At 34.8% G+C, this 17,546-nt stretch overlaps 1 protein-coding gene across 3 annotated transcripts in view; it reads left to right on the top strand.

Moving 5' to 3' along the window:
* Window positions 1-17,546, top strand: part of LEMD3 (LEM domain containing 3) — a 69,019-nt gene that overhangs the window by 22,592 nt on the left and 28,881 nt on the right. For all 3 annotated transcript variants that reach the window (XR_009565310.1, XR_009565311.1, XM_030866373.2), the window contains exons 2-4: window positions 9,096-9,133; window positions 13,277-13,343; window positions 15,622-15,689. Coding sequence is in view for 1 of the 3 variants with exons in the window: in XM_030866373.2 (XP_030722233.1) it covers window positions 9,096-9,133; window positions 13,277-13,343; window positions 15,622-15,689 (173 nt within the window). In the remaining 2 variants the exon portion in view is untranslated. The remainder of the gene's footprint in view (window positions 1-9,095; window positions 9,134-13,276; window positions 13,344-15,621; window positions 15,690-17,546) is intronic.

Raw genomic sequence — 17,546 nt, 5'->3', positions numbered from 1 at the left:
AATCTTTTTTTTTGCGTTTCAGTTGCGTTTTTATCTTTCTTGAAATAATAAAGCATAATATGCAGGAAATGTTGCTTTTTTCTTCCATCTTCAATATTAAAAAAATGGCTACACAAAAATTCACCAATTTTGATAAGTTTCTTTTTAAATGCACGCTCATATGCCAGCTGTCACAATGCAATCTGACAAAATTGTTTCGAATGAAGTTAAAGACAACTAAGCGCCGCTAGAGCCATCGTATGGGAAAACTGAACGAACCTTTTGGCCAACCCGATAGTATTAATTTTATTTTCGGTAAATGAAGCCAGTCTTGTAAAATCATTGGTAGATGAATTATCTCCAACTCAGTAGGTTAAGTGTGTTAGAAAATAATCGTGAATGTTTGTCAAACATTTACTTTTTAAAAATTACTAGACACAGGCTCCTACATTTTGGCTACTTCCCTATCTTCCAACTTTATGACACTATTTTAGTAAAAAAGATAAATTCATATTTGTAAATGTAAATTATATGAATTTTTAAAACTAAGACTATAATAGCCAGGTCTTTCTAAAACAAAACAAAAAAACGGTTATGTTACAGTAACTCTTCTAGTTTTTTGCAAAAGAAGAGGAAATTTTCTTTTTCAGTTTTCAATTTGTTAAGAATTTAGACTGATTTGTAAGGAAGAAAAATTTTTTTCTTGTACAGTAAGCTGCAGCTTTTAAAATTGGGGTTTAACCTACTGTATCTAGGAATTGAAGTGACCTTTTACCAGTTCTCTGATACGATTTTAGCACCATCAATGAATATTTATCGTTTCGTTTTTTTATACTTTTCCTCCCCTGCCATTTTATTATGAAACATTTCAAACAGAAAATTGAAAGAATTGTGCTGTGAACACTCATACCCACACCTAGTCTACAGTTTACACACTTCCTATATTCACTTTATTATATGTCTTATCACTCCATCCACTGTTCTGTTTTTTTAAAAAATATATTTGAGTAAATTGAAGATATTAGGATATTCCACCCTTACATACTTCGTGTATATTATTAACTAGAGTGAGGTGTTTTTTTCTTTTTAGGTAAGATTTGCATGTAGTCAAATGCACAAATCTTTAATGTACCATCAGATGATTTTGACAAACGCTTCCAGCTGTGTAACTTAAATCCCTACAGATATAGAACATTACCATTACCTCTGTAAGTTTCCTTCTGCCCAGTCAATACTCCATCACTGTTTTGATTTTTTCACCATAGATTTGCTTTCCCTGTTTTAAAACTTCATATAAATGGATTCATAGAATACTCTTTTGTGAGGCTTTTTTCTCTCAGCATGACATTTTTGAGATATATTAATGTTGCATTTTCTAGTACATTCCATTTTATTACTCTTGGTTTATTTTTAAGGCTCAGATCTATTTTACACAGAAATTATTTATCCCCTTCTGAATTCTTAAAGCACTCTATTCTAAACTCTAAGGTATTGATTATATTATAGCTATTTTTATTATATATATTATAGCCATGTATATATAGCTGTTATAGCTACTCATTTATCTCCACTACTCCGTATGCAGCATTTTCTCAGAACATGGTGTATAGAATATGCTCCATTAGTACTTGTTGAACATTCTATGGTTATAAGTATTTCTTACAGCTTTTGTTACAGAGATCCCAAACTTGGGGTACAATTATAATGTGAAATTAGTGCTTGAATGAAGATTAAATAAAAATTTCAGTTACATCTGTTATCAGTTTTTTCCAAGGAAGTCTTCATTTCTATGGTGAACAAATATGAGATTTTCAAATGACCACAAGGTTGAAAGAGACCATAATGTTCCTTATCATATAGGGATGAAGAATAAGAACCAATCAAATAATAAGGCTATTGCCAATTTAATTATGAGTTTTGACCTTTTATTTCCTTGGATACATTCTTTCAGTTTTCACTATATTCTTAGTACTTTGATAACCACATTTAAAGCCCTTTTTATTTTTATTTTATAAAATCACTCTGTATATTCTGTTATTCTTTAAGAAAACTTATTTGGAAGCAGCACAGGATTGTTGCCTCTCAAAAGAGCGCCAGTGAAAAGTTGGGAGTCCTATAGGATGAGAAGTAAAGAAGTATTTGCATTTTTGCCCTCCTTTCCTTCTCTTTCAACTGATTATCCCCATCTAGGTCTGTACCTCTGTAAATCCAGATAGATAAGTGAGGTAAACATGGAAAGGTTATTTATGAGTAGAACAAGGTGGTATAAGAGTTTACCTTAGGCAAGCTTTATAGTAGACAGTTCTTGTCCATATAATTTTGTCTATTTTGATTGCTGATTTAATCTCAATATTCACAGTAGTTTACTAATAAGTACACTTCAAGTGAACTGTTCCTGTGCTTTAGAATGACCACATATTTGGCAGAGCCGTGAAACAATAGGTGAACTTTCAGAGAACAAATGGGCAGTGTGCTGTGTTGCAAAAGAATGTACTGCCTTGTTCACCCTGTCCATATTTAGATCAGTCTGGCTGGCAGTGAAATGCAGAAGTGTTGGCCATACAGGTGCAGTGTTCTGCAGCTGTTGGAAACATTTGCCCTCCCCCTCACCCCCCACTTCTTCACATATAATTATGCTCTGTTTAAACCATTAATGCTAGAAGATGGGATTTGAGAATTTGAATGTCTGTTTACAAAAAGGTACAACTAAGAGAGAGAATTGGTCATTTAGGCAGCTGAATTTAATTGCCTAAATGACTTGAAGTTTCCAAAGACTAAAACCTAGCCTTAAGGCCATAGACTTTTAGAATTATAAGAGACTGCCTTTGAAAGAACATGTCTGCAGAGTTACTGCCCTCCAGACTGAACCTCTTGAGTTCAGGGCTTATATATTTTCATTTTTTAATATCCTGCAACCAGCATAACGCCTGACACCTAGTAGGCAACTTGATATATGTTTGTATCTTACATTAGCAGATGAAGCCAAAATATTGTTTAGATGTGGTATGGTACTAAATTAGAAAATTATGATTTTTTCTTTAAGCCGATGCCTTGTGGTAAGTTTTATAGCAGTCTTGAGAACAAAGTGCCATGGCAGCAGAGAGAAGGGCAGTGATTAATGCTGCCCGTGGTGGTCATCAGACACTTTATGTTTTGATAGGTCATGGAAAATCTTTTCTAGACTACAATTAGAGAACTTGGTTTTGAAGAGTTTTCCTCATCTAAGAGACATCAGTGTATTTTCCCAAAAGCAGTGTCTTTTCCTCCTTATCCCGATTTTGCGCATTTTTCATGCATTACATCATAAGGAGATTAAAGTTTAATGATTCCAAATCTGAAAGTTCTGGAGAAGAATGTTTTCCGTAAACCTAATAGAATAAATATTTTCTTTTCTGTAGTTTTTTCTATAATGAAAAGAATGTAGGCTTTGGAGTCAGACATAGGTTTGAATCCCATCTTTTTGAATCCCAGCTCTTTAAACTGCATTTACCTGAAGGATCATGCATCAGTTTCTCTGTCCATAAAAATAGGGGTAATACCTGCTGTAAAATAGTGGTGTAAGGATGAAATGAGCTACCTCCTAAAAATGTGGCATCAGTATTCCTGGAACATATCAAGAGCTCAAGAAATATTATTTCCTTTTTATTCAAAGGAGAATCTTGTAGAGTAAGCAGGATTATAGTACCCCTCTGGTATTGGTGAAGCTGTTATTCTAGGAGACTGCATGGTGCCTTCAAGCGTCTATTCTTTCGGCATATATTTAGCACCCAGTATCTGCAAAGCAGGTAGAGATTTTGCAGTCTTGTTGGCGGAGGAAACAGCAACAAATAGTTAAGGTAGTGGGATACTGAGAGTAAATACATGGAGTTTCTGAGAAGAAGGTCCTGATAAGCTGCAGTGGTTAGGCATCCTTCATGACTGCAGGAGAGCTGCAAACTGGACCTTAAAGACAGAATGAAGGAGAAGGAAAAACATTCAGGCTTGAACAAGATCAGAAAGATCAAAAGCTCAGCCTTTCTGGCAGAAGTTTTTTTCCAGCTTTATTGAGATATAATTGACATATAACATTGTGTAAGTTTAAGATGTACAGCATGTTGATTTGGTAAATTTATATCCTGCAAAATGATTACCACCATAGCATTAGCTACCACCTCCATCCTGTCATATAATTATCATTTCTTTTTTGTGGTGAGAACATCTAAGAAATACTCTTTAAGCAACTTGCAAGTTTATAATACAATATTATTAGCTATAATCACCATGCTGTACATTAAATCCCCAGAATTTGTTAATCTTACAACTGGAAGTTTGTACCCTTTGACCAGTATTTCCCCATTACCTCCACTGCCCAGCCCCTGGTAACCACCACTCTACTCTCTGTTTCTCTGAGTTTGGTTTTTTAGATTCCACATATAAGTGATATCATACCGTATTTGTCTTTCTCTGTCTGAATTATTTCACTTAGCACAATGCCCTTAAGGTCCATCCATGTTATTGCCAATGGCAGGATTTCCTTCTGTCTCGTGGCTGAATTGTATATATGTACTGCATCATCTTTATCCATTCACCCATCGACAGTTAGGTTGTTCCCATATCTTGGCTGTTGTAAATAACGCTGCGATGAATATGGGGATACAGATCTCTCTTTGAGATCCTGTTTTCATTTCCTTTGGATGTGTACACAGAAGTGGGATTTTACTGGATCATATGGTAGTTCTATTTTTAATTTTTTGAGGAACTTCTATACTGTTTTCCATAGTGACTGTACCAATTTACATTCCCACCAACAGTGTACAAGGGTTCCCTTTTCTCCCCACCCTCACCAAACTTGTTATCTCGTCTTTTTGAGGATAGCCATTTTAACAAGTATGAGGTGATAATTCACTGTGGTTTTGATTTCCAATTCCCTAATGATTAGTGATGTTGAGCACCTTTTCACGTACCTGTTGGCCAGGTATGTCTTCTTTAGAAAAATGTCTATTCAGTTCTTTCTGACAGAATATTTTTATATGACTGGTAATAGTTTCAAGTATTCAGAACAGAAAAATGTTGAGGCTGTCTGTAGTTGGCTGTGCTGATGTAGAGAAAGCAGGACGAAAGTACCCTGAATGTACTATTTCCTCAGTTTTCAAGCAGATCATTCTTATCTAAATGTTTAGGACTCTTAAACTTAATCCAGAGAGGGGCCTGTCACTTATTACATGTGTCTTTCTTTTAAAGCATAAGCCGGATAACATGTTTCCAATTCTCTGAGGTTTCTTGCTCAGAGTAATATATAAAAAGTCTTCAAGGTTCTACATTATCTTACCTACCAACTCCCTTAATTTTACCAGTTTGACTTCATTTCTTGCTACTTGCCCTCTCATCCACACTGCTCTATTTCCAGGAGTAGTATGGCAGGCATGCTGCCACTTCACAGCCCGTACACTTCCTGTTCTTTCTGTCTATAAATCTCTTCCTTCACAGTCCACGGCTTGTTCCCTCAGCTCTCTCAGGTTTCTATTCAAACGCAATCTGAGAAAAGGGGAGAAAAGGGAACCCTTGTACACTGTTGGTGGGAATGTAAATTGGTACAGTCACTATGGAAAACAGTATAGAAGTTCCCTCACATGTCAAGCACCATTCCTGCTGTTTTATTTCCAAAGCACTTAGAACCATTTGACGTACTATATATTTTAAAAGTGTATTTGATCATTGTCTCTTCTAACGCCTCTAAAATATAAGCTCCTTGAGGGCAGAGATATTATTTATTTTATTCACAGCCACATTTCCAGTACCTAGCACAAACTATTCAATAAATACTTATTAAATGAATAAACTTTATCTTTCTTTCTGAGTTGTAAAAGAACTGTGGTCATCACAGACTTTTCTTCCCTTTATTGCCACTGAGTGACCAAAATGGGGCCTTCCTGAGGAGGACATCAGTTCATTTGGTCAACATTAAACATACTTTGCGAATACAGGCATACCTCGGAGATATTACAGGTTTGGTTCCTGACACTGTAATAAAACGAATATTGCAATAAAGGGAGTCACAAGAGTTTTTTGGTTTCCCAGTGCCTGTAAAAGTTATGCTTACACTATACTGTCCATTAAGCGTGCAATAGCATTATGTCTAAAAAAACAATGTACCTACATTTATAATATACTTCATTTTTTCCCTTTTTATCTGGGAATTCATAATGGTTGACAATTTGATCTCAGCCTAAGAGAATGGAAAAGAGTTTACACTTGATAGAAAGGATCAGTAAAACTAGTAACTTTTTTTTGCAATTTATGTGAGAGAAAGAGGCTTAGAGAAGGAGAGGAAACAATGTGTCTTGAAAGTAAGTAGGAAACGATCACAAGATTAGAATTAGTTACTTGAAGCAAAATGTGATGAGAAATCATTGGACGATTTTGAGGGGTCTAGTAGTATAATTAAAGAAATATTTTTAGGACTTTGATTTTTACAATTATTAGGATAGTCCGAAGAAGAGAAGTCAAAATTTAAGGACATTTATAAAAAAAAGTTTGGTATATTTGAGGTTTGAAATAATCTGAACAAGAAAAATGAAGGAGAAATGGCCACACCAGGAGAATTTGAGAAAAAGCAGTAATGAGAAGCTATTCGGGGTGTAGGGGTTATAGAAGGACAATAAGTTTGAAATACCAACTTGGCATTATCATTGCTTTAGGATAAGAGATAAGAACTATAATTTACTCTCAGTTTCCATTTTTTAGAGGCTAAAAAATCAGGTGGCATTTGCTGTAGATGTTTTTGGAATATGGTTTCTTCTCTACAATTGCCTAGTTAGCAGGGGGAGGGAGGAATGTTTTCACTAGGGGTAACAATATTTGTTGTATCCATTAGAAATTGTAGGTAATGTGGATGAGATAAAAAGTACTGATGTAGTTTTAGAAATACTGAAATGATTTAGTGGAATAAAAGTTAGATGCATAAAAATGCTTTTGTTTGCTAAAATTGCTGTTTTTAGATGGAGTTTCCTTTTTAAACTTAACCTCAAGACTACATTTACTTTTGTTAATTTAATAGGTCCATCTGTTAATTTAATAGGTGACAGTTGTCACAGGAAGTTGGGGAACATTTTTTTATCAGTAGGTATGTATATTGTTGGCTTTCAGATGTGTTATGCTCTCGGGTATCTAAGCCTATTAGACAAGAGACAGAAACTTAGAAAGATACAAATGGCAGAGCAACGTTTTTCAACAGAATTACTATTCTGCTCTTTGGCTTTCCCTTTGTTACCCTATTCCTCTCCGTTTCCAGTTGCTCAGAACGTACCCTTCTCCAGCTTCCTGCAGAGTTTAACACTTTTGCTTCAGTGTTAACACATAGAGTAGAATAAAGAAGGACAGATTTAGCCTAGACAGCTCAAATAGTACTTTTCAAACACTGACTGTATGTTCAGTACTATGCTTGGCTCCAAGCATACAAACCTGAATACACGTGATCCCTTGTCATGAGAAACTCATAGTAGAGCAGTCTAGTGGCAGAGCATCCACAATCTACAGTAATACTTTCATAGAGATACTTGAAGAGCTAGTTTTCCATTTAATAATTTTAATAGAAACAAATTTGTAAGCAGTCAAAAAATGGTCCTCTCATGGCCTTTCTTCATAGATATTAAAACCTGTTTTTAGAATTGCATGCTTTAATATTTTTTAGAATTACTCTTATAGAGGGCAAATGAAATACTCATTGTTTAGTATTGTTTGACCAACTTATTTTAAGTAGATTGACAAAAGCATTTTTGGTAGTATATTGAACTAAATATGGCTTTATTTTAAATTGTTCAAATTTTACATTAATTAAAATTAGTGTTATTAAAAAGTATCTTTTTAGTCTAAGCATGTTCTGATTCTTAACATTTTATTTAATCTTTAAGCTATATTCCTCTTCCTAGTCCCCTACTGAGTACTTCTGATCTTCTGTTTTTCAAAATTTTTTCTTTCTCAGCATGAAAACCCTATTGCTTTATAGAAAAATGATGTCTGAAAATGCATTACCAAATCCCTTTAGATGATAGAAGAATACATTTTTGCCTTGTTTTTTATTGTACCTTTTAACTTAAACTGGTCTCACACATGAACTTTCTTAGAATCAGGCAGTTCCTGGTTCCTATGGGACTTCCTGTTTTCTCAAATAAAAATAGAAAAGCACCTCAGAAAGGAAACCTGGTCAGTGTGAACTACTTTGTAGGCTCAGTTAGTCCTAGTTGTGACCTGGCTTATAGAGATCCAGGTATCTGAAAGCTTTGAATATTTTTGCATGCAATTTTAAAATAGAGGAAAAGGAGGAGATTCTAAATAATAACCAGAGAGATGCTACATAATCAGCCATGAACTTGTTTGTATCTTTTGGGGGAGGGTGGATGTATGGAGGTTGGATGGAAAGTGGTAAATCCTTTCTTTATAATATTTATTAGAAGTAAGAAGTTGTTTAATACTGAGACTTTATTCTTAGCCACTTTGATGTGTATATTTGTTTCATGCCACTTTTCCAGATGTTAGCAAGGACTAGGAAGTTTTGTTTTTTAATCATTGGAAGTAAGAATTCTAAATGAATTATTCAGTTTTAAAGCATCTTGTAGATTTCCTCAAGTAGTAACTGCCTTTAGTCTATATTTTGAAGAGAAACCAAGTTAAGGTGAAGAAATGATAGTCATTAATAGTAACGATAATAGGTAACATATATTAAGTGTTTGACACTATGCCAAGCATTTTATATGGTTTATCTCATTTAATCCTCACAACTGTATAAGGTAGGTATCATCATTACATCCTTCCATTACAGAAGAGGAAACTACAACTTAGAGTGGCTAAATAGATGGTAGTTCAAGGCCACATTGCTAGAAAGTAGTGGAGCTAGGACTTGAACCAAGTCACTCTAAGTATTATAGAGCAAACCACAAAATCATAGAATGGTAAATATAGTAAGTCTGAAAAATTAGTTCCCCAACCTTTATTATCATCAGTTTGTTTATATATTGTTTGCATGTTTACATTCAGTTTTAGCATAGTACACATTGGCATTTCCGAGGGCTTGTTTAGGGGGATTCTAATTCTCATTCTTAAATCATGCTAATAGTTCTCTCTTTTTCTTTCCTTGATAGTAAAAAACCCCTTTGATGAAACATTTGGAAACATAAAAGTAAGTAAAAAATCTTAATACTGATACTTTGTCTTACGTTTTATATGATAAAGGTAAAAAAAAAAGTTTTTTTAAAGGGAATAAATTTTCTTATTTTTGAGTATTCCTTGACCACAGTATAATTAAATCTGACACCGATTTCCACCTAAGAGCTGACCTGTTTATCACTTTGAGGTAAAAGCCACTGCCAAGTAAAATGGCAGTGGCATGTCTTCTGGGGATCTGGTCTTACCCTTAAAAGTATGCCTCTTTTCTTAATTGTTGGGTACCCTAGCAGTTTTTGTCTTTTTTGCCCTCCTTTTGTTCTCTTTCGATTTTTTGCTCATTGGCATGCCTTTTCAACTGTCAGGAAGGCAAAGGATTTAGAGTCTTATGCAACTTATTTATGATTCCTTTTATTTTTAAAGGATTTATAATGTTAATTTTAACCTAAGTTTTACTCACATGAAAATATTTTTCACTTACCATTCATCATTATAGGCACTCCAAAGATTATGATATTTGAGTTTATATTATAATACACAATTAGTTGTTAATTTTTTTTATTATAGGAACTGACAGTAATACAGACCTGTACAGAAAACATTATTTGTTGTACTAAATGATATGTAATAATGTGTAATCAGATCCATAGAATGTTACTTTAGATTGTTAGTAATGATTATTTTCTGTAGTATTCTATTGTTGTGATATTGTTTTTTTAAAAAAGTTGACTTTATCATATTTAGTATAACACTGCTGCTGGCATCATAATTTAAATTTGCACAATATACTCACTGAACATTGAAAAGACAAGACTTTATTTTCTTCTGTATAATTTTCCCCTTGGGGGAACCTGAAGTTCCTAATCTCTAAATAATAATAATAATTGTAATGAAGATAATGGCAATTAACTTACATTAAGTGTTTATTCTGTGCCAGGCACTATGCTAAGTGTTTAAAATCCATTAATATCATTTAATCAGGGACTTGATACAAAAATTGAAAATATCCTTGAGAAAATTGGCTGAGATACAAGAGGGAAATATTTAAAGGTGATAATATGTGAGAAAATTTGGTAGAGTCACCCTACAGTTTGGTTTTTCCCCCAAGCATGAGAACTTTGCTTCAGAGAATGATTTGTGTTAGTAAAAGAAAATCTGGAGCTTATCAAAACACGCAATTAGAAGGTAGCTATTTCAAATTAAAAAATTATTTTTGTTTAATGGAAGGTTACTTGAAAGCTTACTTTAAATATGGATTTATTTGTAGATCTTTAACTTGTTTTCAGGGTGATCAGTAGACACATTTCAAGCTGAATATTAGGAGGCAATCTGAAAAGCAGACAGAATGGAAGAAGTTTGTAATGAAACTGTAAGCCAATATAAGTTTCTGTAAGAAAGTAACTTTAACATTTGATTTACACGCTTTTCGGATTTACTTCTAGTTTAGCATATTGGTGCTAAAGATTATTGAACCTTGCTATTTCTCAAAATTGATTTGTTCCCCTTAATAAAATGTTCCATAAAAACTATTTAGGTCGTAATTTAGTTGATCATTTGGATGGCACTTGACACCCTTGTAATATATAGATGGTCATTTTGAATGAGTTGCTGTTGGAAAAATAATTCTTGAAAAAATTATAGCTGAGCTTTTTGGGCGTTTAAATGCATTGTATGCGAATGGAATAGCGTGTATGTTATCCAGTATGAGATCCAGTTACATATGATTAGGTTTTGTTATTTCTTCTACTTGTCTAGTCCAGTGTTTTTTGTTGTTGTTGTTTTTAACGTATTTATATATTTGTTTTTTGGCTGCATTGGGTCTTCGTTGCTGCACACAGGCTTTCTCTAGTTGTGGTGAGCAGGGGCTACTCTTTGTTGCTGTGTGGCGGCTTCTCTTGTTGTGGAGCATGGGTTCTAGTCGCATGGGCTTCAGTAGTTGCAGCATGTGGCTCAGTAGCAGCACACAAGCCCTAGAGCGTGTGGGCTCAGTAGTTGTGGCGTGTGGGCTCAGTAGTTGTGGCTCATGGGCTCTAGAGCATAGGCTCAGTAATTGTGGTGCACGGGCTTAGTTGCTCCATGTCATGTCAGATCTTCCCGGACCAGAGATCGAACCCATGTCCCCTGCATTGGCAGGGAGATTCTTAACCACTGCACCACCAGGGAAGTCCTAGTCCAGGGTTAATATATGTGAATCAATAGATGAAGTTTATTCCCAGGCCTCTGATGTTCATTAAAGATGTAATCACAGAGGACAGTGTCAAATTTTTGGATTTAGTTTTGGTTTTGAAAGAGGTGTGAGGATAGGCATGATCAGGACATGCAAAACGAAAAGGGAATCGGTCTCTTTTCCAGTTAAGGAAGGAAACAAACTTCAAAACTCTCAACCACTTTAGTCCTGAAGCTTAATCAGATTTACCTTGGTTTTATATGTCAAGTCCACAACCTACAGTATCATTGGAACTTCTCATCTTGTTATGTTGAACATATTTATTAAAAAACGATTTTGTGGTTTAATCTATCACAGATGCATAGCTTTCAGAATCTTGAATTTCAGCTACAGTTACTTTTTGATGTCTAATTTTTGCAGTTTGGATTTTTAAGCTTATGTGATAAGGACTGGCTTGATTCTGAATCAGGTTGAGATAGAATTGAGGGGGTAAAAAGCAAATGGGTTGGAAGGCAAGTAGTCAGCTGAAGGAATGTCACTTATCTCTAGCAACCATCTCACATAAAGCCAGGGACTCTGGTGGTAGGATTATGGAGCCTTTGATGAGTTTTTCTCTTCCTAGTACCACTCATTAAAGCTGCATTGATCCATAGTGTGCCATCCATAGTGTGCAGACTTGTCTCTTCTGTCCTTGAACATATAGCGTGAAAACAAATGGATGAGATTACGTATCATTGGGCATATGAATTTTACTTTCCCAGCTTTTTTACTATCCTGTCTGAATTTGTTCCTGGTCATGTTCATACAGTAATCCTATTTTGTTAGAAACTTAAGGAGAAAGGAAATAATAAAGACGTAGCCCCTCATAAATCATGAGTTTATTTCAAATAGTGTGATAAGCTATTCTTACCCCCTCTCCTAACCTACCCTCCCCCGTTGCTTGTATCAGTTTCTCTTAATTGTGATTGCTCTTAAATTGAGGTCTCATTGCTTTAGACTACTTGTCAGGGTGCTTAGACATTGCAGTAGTCTGCGCTCTGGTTTCCTTTCATATGGTCAGAATAATATTCCTGATGCACACTTCTGTTTTACTTTTCTTGTCCTAAATGTTCAGAATGAAGTCAAACGCTTTGTCTTGGTATCTAGAGCTCTCTAGCCATTGATTCCAAACCGCTTTTCTAGTAGTTTGCTGAGTCAAAGTAGGCTCTGGTTATGTAAGAAATATAACCAAAGGTTTTATTCCTTCAGGCCCATGCTGTTCCTTCTGCCTGGAATGCTGGTCAATTCTATTCTTTCTGTGAAGCCCGATTCAGATATTCCCTCTTCCATAAATGGATCTTCCCTCCCCTCCATCTTCTGTATTTACATTGTACCTTGTTTGCAACTATAATATAACGTTTAGTCTGTTTTTTGCCCTTGAGAACAGGAACCATCTTGTTCCCTGGGTTTCTTGCTTTGTTGAGAACAGTTCTTAACGCGTAGTAGATGCTCATTAAATGTTTGTTTCACTTTAATGGTTCATAAATTTATACAGGGCCACTTTGGGACCTAGGAGGGGTTGAGGGTTAATTTAATTGAAGTGTCACTACTCATTCCCTTATTATGTGGTTGAGGCAGGTTAAAACAAAACATGAAGAAAACAGTCTCATAAGAATACACATGAGCGTGCATTGTATAGAGGGGGATTGGGAGCATTGTTTTGGTGGCTGGGGGAGTTTGTTGTATATAAGACATTTTCTAGCACTAACCTTAGTGCCAGTTTCCCAATCATCCTCAAGAAGGTAAAATATTTAGAGTGATAGTTTAGATTCTTAGATTAAGGTTTCTTTAAAATATGGTAGCCGTTGGTTAAATATGAATTTGTCTTTCAGATTATGTAGCTTCTATGGTTTTTAAGTTCATTCACTGTTTTTCTTTTCGAATAAAAATTATTAATTGGTGCATTTTTCTCCCCGGAATCGGATATTTTATAATAATTTCTTTTAAATTTAGGAAAGTGAGAAAAATCATATGATGAACACTTTATACAAGCTTCATGATCGATTGGCACAGCTTGCAGGTAATTGTTTTAACATTCATAGTCTCTAAAACTGTTTTGAAAATTAATTTGCATATATAGCATGCAGTATCAGTAGAAATGGTTTTTCCCAAGTTCAGTGTTGTTATATTACATTGTGGGGTGTTTTCTCTTTAGAAGTTTTTAGTCCTTATATGGAGTGGGTTTTTATCTGTATAGATATGTTTAATCAAGGCCTTTTTCCTGCCTGCCATATGTATACAATGAAATATAGATATATACTCTATGGTAAAAGTCATCACATTTTTTTATTGCATTGATAATAAAATTCTGAAAGCTTATATATTAGTTAAATTGGGTAAGCAGTGGATTAACTAAAATCCTCAAATATAAAAGTGCAGATTTTCCTTTGGTGATTGTATAGGTGTCATTTCCTTGGATAAAGTAAATATATTACAGAATTTTTTTCTCCTGAAACATCGCATTTTCCTCATATTCTGGTCTTAGTAAGACTTTGAGAGTTCTCAGGTATGCAACATACCTGCAATTAGAATAATATAGGTGAATTGGCATGAAGTTTAGCATTTATAAAAGCTGTAGTAGCACCTTATCTGTTTATTACCTTTTAACTTTTTTCAGTTATTTCACATATAATCTGAAAGAAGAGACTTTGGATTCTCTTCATATAAACAGTTACAAGAAAAGAAAAATGTAGTATTCCAAACTTTTGTTTGTAGCAGATCTTTTTGTAGAAACTGGATCATTGGTAGAAACCTAGTAGGTGAATGTGGAACTTCTCTGGTCGAATGGAAGCATTGAGAATCCTTACAGTTCCCCATCCTCTCACCAATCTTTGTTTTTTTTCGGGGTCCTTAATTCTGGTCAGTTTTTTTTTGGCTAATAATTGTGTGTATATCACTAAAAGTCTTCTTTGCATTGACTGACAGACTGTTATATACATATGCTGCAAACTGATGACATTTATTTGGTATGCTGTAGCACCCAGAAATGAAGTATATAATCTACATGGAATTCCTCATGTTGCTGCTACAAGCTTCTAGAGCTGTCTCTATAGCAGTGTTTTATGAAGTGTGTTAGATTGGCATAGTCTGGGGTGCTTTTAAAGATATAGATTCCTTCCTCTACAGCAGGGGTCTGCAAACTTTTTTCTGTGAAGGAGCCAGAGAGTAGATTTTTTAGGTTTTGTGGGGTAGACTGTCTCTGTCACAACTACTCATTTCTGCTGTTAGAGCCTGAAAGCAGCCATAGATAATACATGAATGAGCGTGGCTGTGTTGCAATAAAACTTCATTTATAAAAACCGGTGGTAGGCCAGATTTGGTCTGTGGGTTTGCCAACCTCTGCTGCAGATCTGTGGAATTGGAATCTCTGAGGATGGATTATAAAGTTTGAAGACTTACATGTTCATCTAATAGGTATTTCTACCTGTTTTACAACCATGACCATTAAAATCTGGCTACTTGAACAAAATGATAAATAGGAGCATGGTTGCTTTTATGATAGAAAAATTTGCCAAGGATTTTACTTTAATTATTGTACTTTTATGTTAAATTTTTTTTTTTAAAAGTACTTGAAAGAAACAAGTGGGAGAAACTTAAAATTGAAGTTCATTGTAAGGATAATTGATCTCTAATAACCACAGATAGCCTGAAAAAGAAAAAAAAAGGCTTTGGATTCTTTTATAAATAGTTACAAGAAAAGGACAATGTAGTTTTCCAAACTTTTGTATGTAGTACACGTATTTGTAGAAACCAGATTATAGGTAGAAGCTTCTAATTTCCCTATTGATTTGTGTTATAATAATTTTTTAAGTTATGCATACTCCTTGCTAAAGATAGGCTTAGTAATACTCCGAAAATGCACATTTTAATTCAAACTTGAACTCTTGAATTATTAGCTTTAGTTAATAGATGTATGAGTTAGCACAATGAATTTTCCCCCTTGAAAAATAATACATCTATAGAGGGCTTTCTTTGTGCCAAGATCTATGGATAGGCATCAGCATGACATGGTTCCTACCCCTGGCTAACAATTTCATTGGGAATGTAAGAGGAATGTATGTTTCTATCTAGACTGAAATACATTTAAAGGTTGTGGTTGATATAAAAATATTTGTTTATATTGCCTATTGAAATTTATTTCTAGAAAATATAAATGAGTGTTTATCTTCTTTCTTTACTGATTATAATAACATAATCTATAATTGTGTAATTTGTAAAACTAGTTTGATTAATCATATTTGTTTTCTTCTGTTTAACATAGTACTGATTCAAAATTAATAATATGCTAATCTTTCCAGGAGATCATGAATGTGGCAGTTCTAGTCAGAGAACACTTTCTGTCCAAGAGGCAGCTGCATATTTGAAAGTAAGCAGTGAAATTAGAATTTTAATAGCTCTATTCTTAAAGTTCACAACTTATATCTACAGTACCATGCATTTGATTACTTTAATTGTACTGTTACAAACTTGGGCCTGCTGTTTGGTGTAATGTGAGCAGATAGAGAAAGCAAAATTACTCAACATTTTTTGTTTTAGTTTGTTTTAGAACATTCTCTGTGAGAGAATGCACATTAGTTTGGAAAGGGTGCAGACACCATTGGTGAGAGAGAAATTGAGATAAGTAAGTAGCATATAAGAAAGCAAGTGAGCATCTAACCATTGTCATTTATTTCAATTCTTCTGCCCCGGGATAATTTTATTTCAGGGTTCTAAGAGAATTTGCAGATGTATTTTCTATACCACTGTAAGTAATCTAGGAAATCCTAGATAAAAGGATAGGTACTAGAAGGTTAAGATGGACAGGTGTCACTCTGATTTCCAAAAAGGGGATAGTGGATTTTGAAAACCCTACTGGGGAGCTTGATGTTAATCCAGTTCCATAAAGATAATTCCATAAAGATGTGAGTACTTGCAGATGGAAATGCTGCTCCCTAGAAGTTGGCATCCATTCATCGTGAACAAGTCATGTCATACAAACTTCATTTCCCCCCTTTTTGTGGTAAAAAAACACATAACATGATATCTGCCCTAAAGTGTACAGTATTATTAACTATATATGCATCATTGTGCAGCAGATCTCTCAAACTTTTTCATCTTGCATTACTGAATCTCTGTACCCATTGCACAGCAACTCCCCCTTTCCTCCTCCTCCCAGCCCCTGACCACCACCATGTCACTTTCTGCTTCTGTGAGTTTGACTACAGTAGATACCTCGTAAAAATGGAATCATGCAGTATTTGTCCTTCTGTGACTGGTTAATATCTCTTAGCACAGTGCCCTCAAGTTTCACCCATGTTGTACTATATGACAGGATTTCCTTTTTTAAGGCTGAATAATATTCCACTGTATATACCCCACATTTTATTTATCCATTGATAGGCTGGTGAATATTTAGGTCTTTCCACTTCTTGGCTATTGTGAATAATACTGCAGTGAACATAGGAGTGCAAATATCTCTTAGATCCTGTTTTCAATTCTTTTGATAAATACCCAGAAGTGAGATTGCTGGAACATATAATAGTTCTAGTTTTAGTAATTTGATGAACTTCCATACTGGTCTCCATAATGGCCGCACCATTTTACATTCCCACCAACATTTACAAGGGTTCCCTTTTCTCCATATCCTTGAAAACTCTTATTTTGTTTTCTTTTGGTTCTGGTTTGTTTTTTAATAATGGCCATGCTAACAGGTGTAAGGTGATATCTCACAGTGGTTTTGATTTGCATTTCTTTGATGATTAGTGATGTCAAGCATCTTTTCATATACATATTGGACATTTTTATGTTTTCTTTGGAGAAATGTTTATTCAGGTCTCTTAACCCATTTTTTAAATCAGGTTATCTGATTTTTTGTTATTGACTTGTAGGAGTTCCTTATTTACTTTTGGATGTTAACCCTTATCAGATATTTGGTTTGCAAATATTTTCTCCCATTTCACATATCCTCTTTTTACTCTGTTGATTGTTTCCTTTGCTATGCAGAAGCTTTTTAGTTTGATGTAGTCTCACTTGTCTCTTTTTGCTTATGTTGCCTGTGCTTTTGGTGTCATATCCAGAAAATCATTGCCAGGTCATATTTAAAAAATCATTGCTAAGGGCTTCCCTGGTGGTGCAGTGGTTGAGAGTCTGCCTGCCGATGCAGGGGACACAGGTTCGTGCACTGGTCTGGGAAGATCCCACATGCCGCGGAGCGGCTGGGCCCGTGAGCCATGGCCGCTGAGCC

The sequence above is a fragment of the Globicephala melas genome, chromosome 10 (assembly GCF_963455315.2).
Source record: "Globicephala melas chromosome 10, mGloMel1.2, whole genome shotgun sequence".
Lineage (NCBI taxonomy): Eukaryota > Metazoa > Chordata > Mammalia > Artiodactyla > Delphinidae > Globicephala > Globicephala melas.
Note: the sequence above shows the minus strand (reverse complement) of the source record. Positions and strands in the feature narration are given on the sequence as shown.